The sequence below is a fragment of the Pinus tabuliformis genome, chromosome J (assembly GCF_031772625.1).
Source record: "Pinus tabuliformis cultivar Carrire ecotype Pingquan chromosome J, CPIR1, whole genome shotgun sequence".
In the NCBI taxonomy this organism is placed as follows: Eukaryota; Viridiplantae; Streptophyta; class Pinopsida; order Pinales; family Pinaceae; genus Pinus; species Pinus tabuliformis.
Window position 1 is genome coordinate 837,798,398 of NC_142295.1, and position 18,380 is coordinate 837,816,777.

The window sequence follows — 18,380 nt, forward strand, 5'->3', positions numbered from 1 at the left end:
CTAGGTCCTTCTTCCTCATGGTGAAATCCTTCTCCTTCCTTGACAATTTCTTCCTCAAATATAGGAAGTTCTTTGTCATTAGAATCTATAAAAAGTTCTTTTGATTTCTTGAATGCTATGTGCTCATCAAATATGACATCACGACTAACTTCAATGTGATGTCCATCTTTCATATAGATTCTATAGGCTTTCGATGAGTTACTATACTCAAAAAATATACCTTTCACACCGGAAGGATCCAACTTCTTTCTTTTGTCATTTGGTATATGAATATACACAAGACATCCAAAGATTCAGAGATGATCGACAAATGGCTTCTTCCCAGTGAACACTTCTTCCAGAGTCTATATGAATATACACAAGACATCCAAAGATTCAGAGATGATCGACAAATGGCTTCTTCCCAATGAACACTTCTTCCAGAGTCTTGTTATCTAGAGATCTATGAGAACATCGATTTTGAATGTAGACAGTTGCCTTTGTTGCCTCTCCCCACAGAAACTGAGATAGATATTGATCGTGTAACATTGCTTTTACACTTTCTTCAATGGATCTAGTCTTTCTCTTTGCAACTCCATTTTGTTCGAGATTGTATGGAACTATTAGCTCTCTCTTAATCCCAGATTCCTTATAGAATGCTATAATCTCTTTGGATGTATATTCTCCTCCATTGTCGGATCCTAGTATTTTGATTCTTCTTCCTGTAAGGTTCTCCACTTCAGCTTTGAATTCTTGAAATTTAGTAAATACGTCATCCTTGGTTTTCATTAAGTAAAGCTAGGTCTTTCTTGAGTGATCATATATGAATGTGACATAATAAAGATGTCCTCCAAGTGATTTTGGAGACAGAGGGCCACACACATCAGAGTGAATGAGATCCAAGATTTCTTTCGACCGTGAAGCACTGATTCCAAATGGTCTCTTGGTATTCTTGCCCAATGTACATCCTTTGCAGAAACCTTCATGATCCTTCTTTAGATTTGGTATTCCATTTACTATGGAATTTAGAGTTGGAAGTATTGTGAAATGTAGACAACTAAACCTTCGGTGCCAAATTTCACATGGTCTAATCTCAATGTGAACTAGGGCATGGTTTACATGAGATATTAACCTGTACAACCTTCCTTCTCAGATACCAATCACTTTTGCTTGTTCTATGTTTGAGCCATTTGCCCATACAACTACTTTACGATCAATGAAGGCTACTCTATCTCCTTTGTCTTCTAAGCTTGAAATAGAAAGTAGATTTTTGTACTTGGAACAAACAGAATGTTTTTGAGGTGGATGTTACTTCCATCTTCGAGCCTTATGGATGTTGATCCAATGACTTTCACTGGATAGCTTTTGTTGTCTCCAAGTTCCATAGAGTATGCGGATTTTCATTTTGACAAGGTCTTCAATTGGTGGGAGTGACCAGTCATGTGCCTTGATGCACCACTATCACTCACCCAGATGTCTTCGTCTTGGAATGTACCAGAGAGAGCCAAGAAGAGTCCTTCATCTCTTTCTTTGAGTGATACCTTCTTTGGAGAGAATATGAGACTCCATACTTCTTTGATACCTTTCTTGAGATGGCTTGCAAACTCCTTGAGGACCTTCTTCATTGTAGAGGAGATCTTCATGATGCCCTTAGAGAACCAAAGCTATGATACCATGTTGAGAATTCAATAGGACAATGTATACGTTAATTCTCTTAACTTGATAACTGTTTGTGTTACCTTTTTACTTATTAGCTTTGATATTTATTATTCCAATGTGTAGGTTGCAAGCCAAGGCCAAAACCCCTCCTCTTGAGGGGAAAACTTGTAAAATCTCTTCTTATCCTTTAGATCTTTCAACTGACGAATACCATGAGCTAGAATCAGACAAATACCCTCCAAGTTCAAGTCTTCCTTGACCTCCTGCTGAAATATCTTCGACCTCCTAGTAGATCCGAAATTTTGCGCCCCTGCAGTTGTTGCAACTGCTGTTGCTTCTCTAGGAGACTTCGATCTCCTTCTAACTACCTTTGCCTTGATCTCGCTTGCCTTGACTTGAGTCATAGGGCTAGTGAGGAGCCTTAAGAGACCTTCGCTTGCGTTCTTTTCTCTCTTGCTTCCAAAATTGAACCTCAGACTTTCCTAGCACAGAAACCCTAACTGCGCACTTCTAGAAGAATGGAGAGAGACCCAAACACTTCGACTTCTTCGTCCTTCTCTTCTTCGCACTTCCTTCTTGGACTTCCTTCTTCTGCTTTCTTCACATAAGAGATGAGTGAATGAATGATCCAAGGGGAGGACGAGTTCCTCTTATATATAGGCTTCCTCAAGGGTGGACATGTCTCTTCATGTAGGCCGACATGACAACTCATTAGGCCGACTTGATCTTGAAGGTATTTTGACACATTCAAGACAAAAATATTTTTTTCTTTACAGTATACAATGTGCCCATATGGTCTTCCATATATGACAATGACTCTTATACCTAGGACAAACCCTAGAAGCACTCAATGGGTGCTTGACCTATAAAATAAAAAGAACTTGAGCATGAAACCCATGCTTCAATAATAATAATAATTTCTTTTCCATTTTACATTTACAAGAATACATTTCATACTAATGAAGACTGAACCTAGTTACACAATTTTCAACACACACACAACAACAGATTGCACTCCATGGATCCTCATAGTCGTTCAAAGATTGCTCGTGGTTCACTTATTGGACGAGGAGGATGCACCTGATCCATCATGCCCAACTGGCCCCAGATTTACACCATACACTTGGAAGATGATACAGGACTTGCATGATGATGTGGCATCACCTACACCATCATCCTAGCCCTTGCAGGTGATCTACAAGCATCTTTTATTTGTTTGGAGACCCATGAGGATACTTGTGTGCCCCCACATGTCATTTGGAGCACCACAGGTTATTACAAGGGGCCAACCCCTTGTCCACTGCTTTTGAGGGTCCTATTTTTCATTGTGGCACCCATGGACCTCATTAGGCCTCTTAGAGGGCCCTATGACATGCATAGATTATTATTTGACCTCTTGAGAGGCTTACTTTTTCATTTAGCTAGAGCTTGGTGGGCTTGTCACCAAAAGTTGAATTATTAGAACTTTTTTTTTGGGGCTTATGTAGGCCAAGGAGGCTAATTCGAATTCCTAATTTGTGTATAAATACAAGTGAGATGAGCTCATTTGTTCATCATCACTTTGGATTGGATCTCTTCTCTCTCTTGAGAATTTCACACTTTTTCTTAGTGGATGAATTGGAGCTTTATGGATGAATTTTGATGTGTGGATATTGGTCTATCTTCTCTTCGAGCTTCTCTTTTGTCAATTGTGAATTGTTAGATATGTTGAACAGGTTGTCATTGATGTCAAAGTGGGAGTAGTTGCAGGATGATTGAGCAGGTGTGCAGCAGGTCATTGATGTCAAAGCAAGAGCAGGTGCATGTATCAGGTAAATGAGAGGTTGTAGGAACAAAACCCTAGCCCTAGGGTTTGAGTTCCTTGGATGATGAAGAGACCTTGTCTTTTGTTGGCATTTTTGGTGCAACAAATCAGTGTGGTTGTCTTAGAAACCTTTGCCATGAGATTCTCCTTGTTATGCTGATTCCAACCATATGTGGAGCATCTCATGGACCTTAATGGTTCGTGAGATATGTCCTGTCAAAGTTTGTGACCCAACTTCGAGACCAAAAACCCATAGGGTTGTTGAGGTGGCACTAAATTATTAAAGATGTGTCTGCATGGATAATGATGTGGCAACTTGGTCAAAACCCCAACAGTAGAAGATGTGGCAGCTTAACTTATGGAACCTATCATAAGGAGTCTTTATTAAAAGATATATTCAAGATTCTAAGGAGGTCAAGCTAATGAATTAAATAAAAAATTGAAGAGAAGTAATAATTTTTTTATAAAAGGTTGTGGTCCAACGATATTATTTTTTTTGGATTATCCAAAAGAGAATTAAAATGGGTCCACTTTCTAGACAATTCTCTATTTAAAACAAAAATAATTCAAATGATGAATTTGGCTCCAGCCAAATTGTCCACCAAAATTACATTCATGAATCATTATAAATAAAGGCATTTTGGAGCCTCTGTATTGTATCCAAAAGGAAAAACGCGTTCGGTGATCTTTGCTTTGTGGAAGGAAGTCAGAATCAAACACGTTTTTCTCTGTGGCCGATACAGTTTGAGCGGAAAGCTTCATTTGGGGTTGTTTGATGATCTTTTCTCTGTGGAAGGAAGTATGAGTCAAATGTGTTTCTTTCTCTGTGGCCGAGACAGTTTGAGCGGAATGCTTCATTTGGGGTTCTGGTTTTGGAAGATTCGTATGGGCATATTTTCATCGCAGGGATGATAACCGAGTACCCTTTGCGGCTATGAGCGAAGATCCTTGCTTGAACTAATACATTTTCGGCCTTCTAAAATCTGAGCAGGTCTCTTATTGCAAAACATCTCTGCTGTAGTTAATATGTATAACATGTCTATGGTCTATCTGTAGCATCAATAGACTCATCTTCTATTCTACTTGAGAATTGCTCTGGCATCTGTCTCTTGTTTGAACACTCGGTGGTTATGCTTCTTTTGTGCTCTCAAACAGTGAATTCAATTGAAGGATATGTGATATTTGGAATTTGGGCTGGTGTTTGAGAACCTTTGTAGCGATGATCATGTTCTGAAAATCTTGAAGAGCGGACATCATCTAAGAGAATCTTAGTCCAACGAAGAATTTGAGTGTTGTTCTATGTCCAGGAAAGAGGTTTACAAGCATCAATTTGCGGCCTAAATTAATCATATCTCCGTGGATAACCTTCATCAGTTCCAGCTTGCAGTTCTGAATATAATTGTTTCAAGGACCAACGAAGGACATCAAAGAACCTACATACCCATGGCTCAATTATCTATGGATTTGTCCAGCGAAAAGGAGAAGCTTTGCCTACAGTGGACACACATAAATACTTGTGAAAATATTTCTCCCTTGCGGATCTAAAGCTTCTGTGGAAATTATGTTTTGGCTTCAGTCTTGTGGTATTTAAGACAAGCAAGGGTCTGCTTTCCTTTTTGGCACAGAAACCTACAACAAAATTAAGAAGTACTTGTACTCAGGTGAGTGAAGAGTTCTGAATTCTGGGTGTGATGTATTGACAATTTTGTTCAGGTTTGCAAGACAAGGATTTTGATACTATCCATACACAGTCACACTCAAAGGCATAATTGAAGACTACCTTTGTTCGCTGTAGCACGAGAAGTTCAAATTTTGTAACCTGTTGTCACGACATGAGAAGCTGAGCGTAAACACAAGTGAATAACTCTATAACTGTAACCCAGTGACTTAAATGCATATTTGACAATAACCTTGACCTTAATTGCATCTCTGCAGTAATCTGGTTATGGCAATAAGTCTGATTTGGAAACAGAATTGTTGACAACATATTGATTGAGTTAATCTAGTTTGATAAAGTGAACTTGTTGAATCTAGATATGATCCAGTAAAAGCCTGATGATATTTCATTGACAATCAGCAATACAACACTCCTTATTGTACTCTCAAAGAGTTGTATGGGTTGACAGATTCTATGGACTCATCTAAAATGAAATTGACTCGTTGATCATTTAAAGACAGTGACTTGCAGTAATCCTGTTGCACACTGATAAATATTGACCTTTGAAGAACAGAGTAGACTATGAGCAGAAGATGGCATTAGAGTGTCACTTCAATGAACTGTTTGTTATGCAAAGACTATGTAGATGATGGCAGCATGTGACAGTAGTGGTGCAACAGAAGGAAAGGAAGTAGTTGAAGGCTTGAAGTAGAGAGTGTGGCAGTAGCAACAGAAGTAGAGTGTGGAGAGTGTTGAAGTGGACAGTAGGTGCAACAACAACAAAGATGGACTTGGAGCAACAACAGACATAAAGCATATAGAATCAGTGGACAGTTTTAGTGTGGCAGCAGTCAAAGCAGAGGTAACAGTGGCAACAATTAAAGTAGATGTGATAATGGCAGCAGAAGCAGCAGGTGTTTGTAGCAGCAGTTAATTGACTCATTGTAACTGGGCCATTATCCCTAGTATGGGAACCCAACCATCAGGGATCTTTGCTTCCTTCTAGATCACTTGAAAACTCTTGGGAGTGTTTCACTTCCTTCCAGGTCTTCCTGGTAAAGTATTATATGTACATTGTACACTACATAATACAACAATTGTTAAAGCCAAATTCCTTGTGTACTGCACTTCATGTGATATGTTTTATGGTTTTATGATGATGCTTGGAATTGTCTTTAAGAATTAACCAATTGTGAAAAATAATAGGAAACATTGGTTCACCCCCCTCAGTGTTTCTAACAATTGGTACCAGAGCAGATCTTTCAGTGGAAGCCTAACAGCTTTAAGGTAGATCCATAGGATACATTATTTTTGACAAGATGGCTCATGATTCTGAAGATGTCAAAACACTCAGAGAAGATTTGAATTCTAACACGACTGGGAGAGGTCCAGATACATGTATGATATAATTCACAATGAGCATGAAAAACTGAAGGATGAAAAGAAGAAGATTGATGATAGTGAGAATTTTACTTATGCTGACAATATCCGGCTTAGAGCTCAAATCAATGAGATGCAATCGTCCAGAAAGGATAAGGAACTTGATGAAGCTAAGAAGGAAGTTGAGGATCTCAAAGACAAACTACTAGAGGCAAACGATAGGGAAAGAACCTTGACAAACCAGCTCAAGGAAAAGGAAAAAGAAAAGTCAAACAAATGGAACAAGCAGAATAAAGAAAAGCAGATCACCTCTTTGAAGAGGGAACTTGAAGAAGCCAAAAGGGTCGAGGATGTCTTAAAAGGTCAGATAAAGCAAAAGGAAGAAGACTACATAAACCATGAGCAGGAAATCATTGCCTTGAGAGCTGAAGTAAAGTTTAAACAAACTGAAACAGAAACTTAGAAGTTCACAAGTGTTGGAAAACATTATCAATTGCCAGAGATCTCCATTCATCAAGACAGGTCTTGGATATATTGGGGAGACCTCACATTCCAATGATGAAGAGCAACCGTAAGTCAAAGAATATGAAGAAGAACCACAAGAAAAGAACCCTCATCCGAATGATGAAGAACAACCACATGAAGAGAAGCTTCACCCAAATAATGAATGACAACCACAAGAAGAGAAGAAGTCTTTTGTAAGGAAGTCCTATCCCAAAAATGAAGAACAACCACTTGTCAAGAAGTCCTATCCCAAGAATGAAAAGAAGCCCAAAGTCAAGGTCCTATACAAATCAATTAACAAAGAGAGCTGGAAGACCAATGCATCAAATCAAGATGATGCATTCATGACACCAACTCAAGATAGAGCATTCAGGTGTGAAAAGCAACAAAAGCATTTTCAGGGACGAGACAACTTCAGTAGATCTTCACCCCTTACACCTAGGTATGCAGAGGAATTTCATGGTTACTGTTACACATGTTCTAACTATGGACATAGAGCTCGAGATTGCAGGGGACATAGTAGGAGCATTGACAAAGGGTTTTATCAAAAAACTTGGAGGAGATTTTCTGGAAGACGGGACAGAATCCTAGACACCTATAACAGTGAGAACTTCAACTTTTTTACTCCATTATTGAGATCAAATGTAGAGTGTTATTTGTGCCATAATATTGGCCAGTTTGCACAAAATTGCAAAAGTGGATTGAAGCAGACCCTGATGCAGGAAGGAAGGGATGTTGAATGTTATCTATGTCACAACTTTGGCCATTTTGCACGAGATTGTAGAAGCGGTTTGACGTGGACCCCACAAAATCATGAAGGTAGGTCTTCACTGGGCAGGAAGACAAGACCACCAGAGTTTGGCAGAGAAAGCAGGTACTCCCATGATCTCTCACATGATTGATAGATGCATAAAGATAGAGGGAGTTTGTAGAAGCATATTGTTCAAAGGGAACATCAACACAAGATTTGATGCAGTAGGAAAGCATGTTGACGAGGGTAGTTTATGCAGAGGTATGTAGCACAAGTTTACAATTGAAGGGCATCTAACATGGATAGAATAGCAAGACAGATATGTCAAACTCATAATAGGTTCAAGGGGAGAAGAATAATTAAAACATTACAGTTCCACAAGATGAAGCATATTATTAGGGCGAGCTTGCAGAGATGATGCAGAGAGCATGTTGTCATGAGGAATCATATCATTTGATGTGTCAGTCACCCTTTGCCATTGATGTCAAAGGGGGAGAGAAACTTGGAGGAGTCTAGGGAGAGAGAGATGCAGGATGCAACATACCTTGTATGCTTGGTGTGTTGACATGAATGACAAAGGGGAGATTGTTGAACAGGTTGTCATTGATGTCAAAGTGGAGGAGTTGCAGGATGATTGTGTAGGTGTGCAGCAGGTCATTGATGTCAAAGCAAGAGCAGGTGCATGTATCAGGTAAATGAGAGGTTGTAGGAACGAAACCCTAGCCCTAGGGTTTGAGTTCCTTGGATGATGAAGAGACCTCGTCTTTTGTTGGCATTTTTGGAGCAGCAAATCAGTGTGCTTGCCTTAGAGACCCTTGCCATCAGATTCTCCTCGTTATGTTGATTCCGACCGTATGTGGAGTGTCTCATGGACCTTCCTAGTTCGTGAGATATGTCTTGTCAAAGTTTGTGACCCAACTTCGAGACCAAAACCCCATAGGGTTGTTGTGGTGGCATTAAATTATTAAAGATGTGGCTCCATGGATAATGATGTGGCAACTTGGTCAAAACCCCAGCAGTAGAAGATGTGGCAGCTTAACTTATAGCACCTATCATAAGGAGTCTTTATTAAAAGATATATTCAAGATTCTAAGGAGGTCAAGCTAATGAATTAAATAAAAAATTGAAGAAAATTAATAATTTTTTTATAAAAGGTTATGGTCAAACTATGTTGCCCGGAAACGTGGGTTCGGGGACGAGGATGGGTACATCATTTTTTGAAACATGGTGCGTGGGTTCGTCAGGGGTATATTATAATTTATATATATATATATATATATATATAATATAAATATTATATTTTATAAATTATAATATATATGAATTTGTATATTTTTCAACTTTAAACAAGAAAACTAAAATATTTATGATTTAACTGTATTGATTTCAGAGGTTAAAGGCTGATCAAATATCCTCTTTCAAGAGATAATAGAGCCCAATTTATGTATCCTTATTCACTGTCCAGATTTCAAGATTTTTGCCAAATCCTGTAGCAGCTTGCCTACTCAAGAAATCAAGTTAATTGCAGAAGCTCTGACAATCAGCAAGTTTAAGTTCTTATCAGATGGAGCATGTTCCAGGTGTGTCCTTCGCAATGGCATTGTAAAATTTGGGAAATTTTCTCTTAAACAATATCAGACTTTGCCTTGTTAAACAATGATTTTTCAGAGAACAAGCTATGTTTATTGCTGATCCATCTCTGCTGTAGAAGACTGATTTTAATGGCTGAAGATCTATTATTTAAAGGCTGATATTCCATTTATATACTGCTGTAATGCTACCAGGTTCCACCGTTTTGACCTTCACTACATCTATTGGTGTCTAGTTAATTGCATGGTTGTTTATGCTCAGAAATTTTCATCATTTTAAGTTGTAACAGCAGTGAAAGTCTAATTCTGAGTTTATAAATAAGTTGTCTAGTTATTTGAAGCATTTTCCCATTGTTGCAATGATCCCTGTCCATGTCACTTGAGAGAAAATATAAAACCAACATCTACAGCAGTTGTCCTTCAACTATTTGATAAAATACCTCAATTAAGACTCATTGAAACTCAATTAAAAACTCAGAAATTTTAAGAGAAAATTGAGTATATTTGAGTTGGGAATATTACATCTACATCGACACTTTGCAATCCTTTCCGATGTATCAAAAGAACCCGGTTTATGATTTCGAAGTCTCGGGTTCTTTCAAGAAGAACCAGGTTCTTCTCAGAGGTACCCATTCCAGCACCCGGAACGTGGGGACGGGAACCCGGGACGGGTTCGAGAACCCCACCCCTGGGTTCGGGAACCCGTGCAACATAGTGGTCCAACGATATTATTTTTTTTGGATTATCCAAAAGAGAATTAAAATGGGTCCACTTTCTAAACAATTTTCTTTTTAAAAAAAAACCTCAAATGATGAATTTGGCTCCAGCCAAATTGTCCGCCAAAATTACATTCACGAATCATTATAAATAAAGGCATTTTGGAGCCTTTGTATTGTGTCCAAAAGGAAAAATGTGTTCGATGATCTTTGCTTTGTGGAAGGAAGTCAGAGTCAAACACGTTTTTCTCTCGGCCCAATACAGTTTGAGCGGAAAGCTTCATTTGGGTTGTTCAATGATCTTTGCTCTGTGGAAGGAAGTCCGAGTCAAACGCGTTCTCTGCAGCCGAGACAGTTTGAGCGGAAGGCTTCATTTGGGGTTCTGGTTTTGGAAGATTCGTATGGGCATATTTTCATCGCAGGGATGATAATCGAGTACCCTCTGCGGTTATGAGTGAAGATCCTTGTTTGAAATAATACATTTTTGGGCTTCTAAAGTCTGAGCAGGTCTCTTATAATTTATTGCAAAACATCTCTGCTGTAGTTAATATGTATAACATGTCTATGGTCTATATCTGTAGCATCAATTGACTCATCTTTTATTCTACTTGAGAATTGCTCTGGCATCTGTCTCTTGTTTGAAGTTTGAACACTCGGTAGTTAGGCTTCTTTTGTGCTCTCAAACAATGAATTCACTTGAAGGATATGTGATTTTTGGAATTTGGGCTGGTGTTTGAGAACCTTTTTAGAGATGAGCATGTTATGAAAATCTTTAAGAGAGGGCATCATCTAAGCGGATCTTAGTCCAACGAAGAATATGAGTGTTGTTCTACGTCCAGGAAAGAGGTTTAGAGGCATCAATTTGCAGCCTAAATTAATCATATCTCCGTGGACAGCCTTCATCAGTTCCAGCTTGCAGTTCTTAATATAATTGTTTCAAGGACCAATGAAGGACATCAAAGAACCTACGTCCCTGTGGCTCAATTATCTATGAATTTTGTCCAGCGAAAAGGAGAAGCTTTGCCTACAGTGGACACACATAAATACTTGTGAAAATATTTCTCCCTTGCGGATCTAAAGCTTCTGTGGATATTATGTTTTGGCTTCAGCCTTGTGGTATTTAAGACAAGCAAGGGTCTGCTTTCCTTTTTGGCACAAAAACCTACAACAAAATTTAAGAAGTACTGGTACTCAGGTGAGTGAAGAGTTCTGAATTCTGGGTGTGATGTATTGACAATTTTGTTCAGGTCTGCAAGACAAGGATTTTGATACTATCCATACACAGTCACACTCAAAGGCACAATTGAAGATGACCTTTGTTTGCTGTAGCATGAGAAGTTCAAATTTTGTAGCCTGTTGTCATGACATGAGAAGCTGAGCGTAAACACAAGTGAATAACTCTATAACTGTAACCCGGTGACTTAAATGCAGATTTGACAATAACCTTGACCAGTAATCTGGTTATGGCAATAAGTCTGATTTGGAAACATAATTGTTGACAGCATATTGATTGAGTTAATCTAGTTTGATAAAGTGAACTTGTTGAATCTAGATGTGATCTAGTAAAAGCCTGATGATATTTCATTGACAATCAACAATACAACACTCCTTATTGTACTCTCAAAGAGTTGTATAGGTCGACAGATTCTATGGACTCATCTAAATGAAATTGACTCGTTGATCATTTAAAGACAATGACTTGCAGTAATCCTGTTGCACACTGATAAATATTGACCTTTGAAGAACAGAGTAGACTATGAGCAGCAGATGGCATTAGAGTGTCACTTCAGTGAACTGTTTGTTATGCAAAGACTATGTAGATGATGGCAGCAGGTGACAGTAGTGGTGCAACAGAAGGAGAGGCAACAGTTGAAGGCTTGAAGTAGAGAGTGTGGCAGTAGCAATAGAAGCAGAGTGTGTAGAGTGTTGAAGTGGACAGTAGGTGCAACAACAACAAAGATGGACTTGCAGCAGCAACAGAGGTAAAGCAGATAGAAGCAGGGGAGAGTTTTAGTGTGGCAGCAGTCAAAGCAAAGGTAACAGTGGCAACAGTTAAAGTAGATGTGATAGTGGCAGCAGAAGCAGCAGGTGTTTGTAGCAGCAGTTAATTGACTCATTGTAACTGGGCCATTATCCCTAGTATGGGAGCCCAACCATTAGGGAGCTTTGCTTCCTTCTAGATCACTTGAAAACTCTTGGGAGTGTTTCACTTCCTTCCAGGTCTTCCTGGTAAAGTATTATATGTACATTGTACACTACACAATACAATGCTTGTTAAAGCCAAATTTGTTGTGTACTGCACTTCATCTGATATGTTTTATGGTTTTATGATGATGCTTTGAATTGTCTTTAAGAATTAACCAATTGTGAAAATTAATAGGAAATACTGATTCACCCCCCTCTTAGTATTTCTAACAGGATATACTCTGTTACATGTAAGTACATGCTTTTTGATGTTATTCTTGTTTACTTTTGTCATATATGTTGGACTGGGATTTTCGTTGTTCTAGGGCTAATTGCTGCATGCATTTACTGCTTAAAATTGTGGAATTTGTCTCTATTATAGCATCTCTCAATGTATGGGCCATGTAATATGAGCGAAATCTCCTAGGGGTAATTCTATCAAAGAATTTGACCTTGATAAGCCATTTCCTTTGCACATCGAAGTATAAAAGCTGCAAGGTTGCTTCTCCTTGACCTAGAAGGCTAGTGAAGTGATCTTGAGGTCTCCTTGACTGGGAACCAAGAAATCCTACTCATATTCTGTTGAGAAATTAAGGGCAATACAATTAATCTATTTCTCTTTACTTTGATAACTGCTTGAGATATTATTTTTCTTCAGATTTGATTGATATTATTATTACCATGAAGTGTTATCATCAACCAGCTATCAAAACAAGAAAATCAACCATGCACAAGTACACAAGATATTGGCACCATGCCAGGGCAAAAACCTCTCCAAAACTTGAGAGGAAAAACCCTTGAACTCTTTCTTATAGAATCTTTATTGAGAAGTTACATGACCCAAAGTTGACTCCGAAATGCCTTCAACATCAAATGACAATACCTCAGAATGTGTACCCAATCACACTTTTCAGTTCTGCAATTGAATGATTATGATAGTCTGCACCAAAACAGTTCGGATAGGCTCTCCTAGCCTCGATCTATCCTTGCTCCACATGTAGATGTCTTATAAGTTGTCACAGTTATGAATAGAGTTGATTTGCAAAGCTTTCACAAGGTAATAAGGTTGACTGTCACCATAGCGAAGGGAGAAGCCCTAGATTTCAGAGTATATGCATATGCGTGGATGGAGTTAGGGCTCTTCTAGCCATATGATACCCTCGCACTATCCAACCGCAGTCTTCTCCTTTCGTTTGAGGTCAAGATTTCCCTTCAAACCCTTCACGCAATCACGAAATGCAATACCCTAACCCTGATCCGGATGCCGAGACGAAGAGCAGGCTCGATGGTAACTTGCATGAGGGGACAAACTTCCTCATGTGCTGCGGTTATCTTCTTTCTTCGACCTTAACGTTACTTCACTTCTTCATGAGAGACATGAATCGAATTGATATTTGGAGGAGCCACACGTAGCCTATATATAGGCTTTCCCTCTCATCCATTGGGCCGGCGTGAACTTAGATTAGGCCAACATAACCTTTGATCAATTAGCTAAGCTGACGTGGTTTCATAACTTTTCTTTGAGCGGTTTCTTGAGTAAAATTGTGGGTACACATTTGAGTATTTTTTTGATGATCTGGAAGGACTTACATTCATTACATTTACATGAACAATAATACATGACTGTCTTCACTTACATGACTTGTCTATGGCTCTCAATTAGAGCACAAAAAAAATAATTCTTTGATACAAAAATACATAGTTCCAAAATTTGACATAATGAAGACCGAACTTCAACACTCCCTTTTAACTAGGGAGGTATTCATTCATACATTGTACATGGACATTCTCAATACAAGAGTTCTCATAAGCAAAGAGTCGGACTAGTTATGCATCTGTTATAACATTATTTCAACCAACATTGTTTCCTTATAGCGAGGTCTTGACTAACTGCTCTATCTCTCAAGAATAGATCAGAGCACAATGTTGGCGAGACCAATGAGTTATAGACACGCTCGTCATTGTCTCTCTTAGGGTCATACCCACCCGGGTGTTCTTCGAGTATGCCCTACTAGGACTATTCTCATCTTGGGTTCCCAGCCCTCAAGAATATCGGTCCTCTTGCCCACTTTTGTCTTGGATGCTCTACCTCATCCTCAAAGAGTGTCAGATGCCAAATGATAACTCAATCCTCCATTTCTTCTTCGTTCTCGGAAGACAAAAATGTAGTGTCTATCTTTCCTGCTCAAATAGGGACGACATATCAACCAGACCAAGCTTGTCTCGAAAATACACAAGCTTCTTGTTCGGAAGTGCTTTCGTTAATATGTCAGCAGTCTGCTCATTTGTGGGAACATATTCCAGCTTCAACACTCCATCCTGCACCAGCTTCCGAATATAATGATACTTGTTTATGTGCTTTGTCTTCCCATGAAACACTGGGTCCTCAGACAATCTTATACAATTGGTATTATCACAATGAATCGTTGTAGAGGCCAAAGGTCCTGCAAATAAGTCAGATAACAATTTTCTTAACCAAACCGCTTCCCGACTGACGTCACATGCTACTACATACTCGGCTTCAACACTGCTTAGGGCAACTGTCTCTTGCTTTCTGCTCATCCAAGAGACCATCGAGGATCTTAGACTGAAGCATCCTCCGGTTGTGCTTCTACCATCCTTCTCGCTGCCTCCCCAATCGGAATCAGTAAATCCCAGTGTTGAAAATATCGGTATCGGCAAAATATCGGCGAGGGTCCAGAAAATATCTTATCGGCAATATCGGCGAAAATATCGGCAAAATATCGGCAAATATCGGCAAGCATAAAAAATAATTTTTTCAAATTTTTAAATATAGCCGATATTTTCAAAATATCGCGATATTTTGCCGATATTTTCCGATATTTGCCGATATTTTCAAAACATAAAATATCGCGATATTTTCAAAACATAAAATATCGCGATATTTTCTCGGCGATATATCGTTTTGCCGAAAATATCGCGATATTTCCGAATATCGCCGATATATCGCCGATATTATCAACAGTGGTAAATCCTGTCAGAAGTACATCTTTCCCTTTCTCCTATTTTAGGCAGTAATGTATGGTTCCACGCAAGTATCTCAGTATATGCTTGATTGCTACCCAATGATCATGACAAGGCTCCATCTAAAACTGACTGAGAACATTCACTGGAAAGCATGTATTTGGCCGAGTATTTACTAGGTACATCAGTGATCCAATTAATTGCCTGTACCTTGTGGGATCCACCAGACTGGATTCAGAATTTCTTAATAGTCTCAGGTTCGTGATCATAGGAGTTATCATAGGCTTGCACTCCATCATATCAAACCTTTTGAGAATTTCAATTACATACCTTCCTTGACCCAAATAAATCTCATTGGGTTCTTGCCATACTTCCAGTCCCAGATAATGGTGCATGGACCCTAGATCCTTCATATCGAATTCTGTCGTTAACTTTTTCTTGCATTCTTGAATATGTTCTTCTACACCAGTTAGTAGAAGATCATCTACATATAGTAAGATGATGACAGGTTCATCCTTCACCACTTTGATGTAGAGATTGGGATCAGTCGAACTTTTGGTAAAGCCCAGTCTTTGTAGATAAGTGTCCATCCTGGCGTACCATGCTCTAGGTCCTTATTTGAGGCCATATAGGGCCTTCTTCAACCTGCAAACATAGTCTCCTTTACCTTTGACCTCAAATCCCAGAGGTTGCTCAATATAGACTTCTTCATCTATGGTGCCACTCAGAAATGCGGTCTTTACACCCATGTGATGAACTTTCCATCTCATGGATGCAGCGAGAGAAATTAATGAACGAATGGTTGTATATTTTGCTGTAGGAATAAAGGTTTCTTCATAGTCAATTCCTTCTTCTTGTGAGAAACCCCTGGCCACAAATCTGGCTTTGTATTTGTCTATGCTCCCATCCACAGCATGCTTGATCTTGTAAATGCATTTCAAAGTTACCATAGATTTGTTTTCCAGTCTAGGAACAACTTCCCAAACCCCATTCTTCATTATCGATTGGTATTCCTCATTCATGGCAGACTTCCACTTAGGATGCTTGGAAGCTTCTTCAAACGTGGATGACTCATCTTCTATCAATTTTGACATGTCGGCTGCATATCCAGAGTGCCTTTTGGGTTTCTTGCTTTTTCTAAATTTTCCACTTGCCTGATGTCCTTCAGCTTCTTGAAGTGTGGAGGTCAACCAATTAGGTCTCTTCTTTTTAGGGATAGTGACAGGTTCACTCGGACCTTCATTTTCTTGATGAGTACTGTCTTCTTCTTTGTTGACTTCTTCCTCGAATATAGGAAGATCTTCTTCATCAGAATCAGATGAAATGTCTTTTGACCTTTTGAATGCAATATTTTCATCAAAGATTACATCTCGTCTTACCTCTATATGATGTCCTTCTTTGATGTAGATTTTGTAACCGTTGGATGAATTACTATATCCCACAAAAATTCCCTTCTTGCTTGTTGGATCTAGCTTCTTCCTTTTATCCTTGGGAATGTGGATATATACCGGACACCCAAATATTCAGAGATGATCCACTGTAGGCTTCTTCCCAGTGAAGACTTCCTCAGGTGTTCGATTATTCAGAGACCTATGGGGACTTCTATTCTGAACATACATAGCAGTCTTTGTTGCTTCACCCCATAGGAATTTCGGTAGATCTTGGTCATGAATCATAGCTTTGACACTTTCTTCTATGGTTCTGTTCTTTCGTTCAGCTACCCGATTCTCCTCAAGATTATACAGAACTTTAAGCTTCCTCTTAATCCATGCCTCCTTGCAGAAGGCTGTGATTTCTTTTGAAGTGTATTCTCCACCATTGTCAGATCTCAAAATCTTGACTTTCATTTCTTTGAGATTTTCTACTTCGGCTTTGAACTCTTGAAATTTTGAAAAGACTTCATCTTTGGATTTAAGAAGGTAAACCCAAGTTTTCCTAGAGTGTTCATCTATAAAGGTGACATAGTATAGATGTCCTCCAAGATATTTGGTCATAGGACCATAGACATCCGAGTGTATAAGATCAAGTATTTCTTGAGCACAGGATGTGCTAGGTCCAAATGGCTTCTTTGCAATCTTGCCCAATGCACAGTCCTTGCATATACCTTCATGTTCTTCCTTAAGATTTGGGATTCCATTCACTATGGAGTTCAGGGTTGGAAGAATTTTGAAGTGTAAGTGGCCCAACCTCCTATGCCATAATTCACATGGGTTGATTTCAGTATGTATGAGTGCTTGATTTGAAGGAGAGGCTAATCTGTATAATCTGCCTTCTTGGACACCAATGGTTCTAGCTTTTTCAAGACTTGAATCTTTAGCCCAAACAACTACCCTTCCATTTATAAATTATAAAAGCTACTCTATCACCCTTTTCTTTTGAAGATGAAATAGAAATAAGATTTTTGCACAGACCTAGAACATAGAGGATGTTGTTGAGATGAATGTTGCTTCCGTCATCAAGCTTGATGGAGGTAGATTCGATGCCTTTCACTGGATAGTTTTTGTTGTCACCAAGCTCCACAGAATAGGAGGACTTTCACCGGTCATATGCCTTGAAGCTCCACGGTCTATTACCCAGATGTTTTCATCTTGGAATGTGCCTGAGAGTGCAGAGAATAAACCATCAGCTTTTGTAGATCTGTCAGATTTGGAGATTAGATAAACCCATGCTTGCTTGATCTTTTGATTGATGAGGTTTATCAACCATAGCCCAATACTTGCCAACTGCTACATGAGGGAGTTGATCTTCTTTCTGCCCTTTGATGAACCTCTGATACCATGTTGAGAAATTAAGGGCAATACAATTAATCTATTTCTCTTTACTTTGATAACTGCTTGAGATATTATTTTTCTTCAGATTTGATTAATATTATTATTACCATGAAGTGTTATCATCAACTAGCTATGAAAACAAGAAAATCAACCATGCATAAAGTACACAAGATATTGGCACCATGCCAGGGCAAAAACCTCTCCAAAACTTGAGAGGAAAAACCCTTGAACTCTTTCTTATAGAATCTTTATTGAGAAGTTACATGACCCAAACTTGACTCTGAAATGCCTTCAACATCAAATGACAATACCTCAGAATGTGTACCCAATCACACTGTTCAGTTCTGCAGTTGAATGATTATGACAGTTTGCACCAAAACAGTTCGGATAGGCTCTCCTAG

General features: G+C 38.9%; 1 protein-coding gene across 1 annotated transcript in view; it reads left to right on the forward strand.

Moving 5' to 3' along the window:
• Nucleotides 1-9,290: 9,290 nt before the first annotated feature.
• The window catches only part of LOC149229315 (DEAD-box ATP-dependent RNA helicase 18-like), a 66,249-nt gene continuing 57,159 nt past the window's right edge, over nucleotides 9,291-18,380 (forward strand). Inside the window, exon 1 of the mRNA XM_089378570.1 lies at nucleotides 9,291-9,314. Within this exon, the coding sequence (XP_089234696.1) occupies nucleotides 9,306-9,314 (9 nt within the window). The 5' untranslated portion in view covers nucleotides 9,291-9,305. The remainder of the gene's footprint in view (nucleotides 9,315-18,380) is intronic.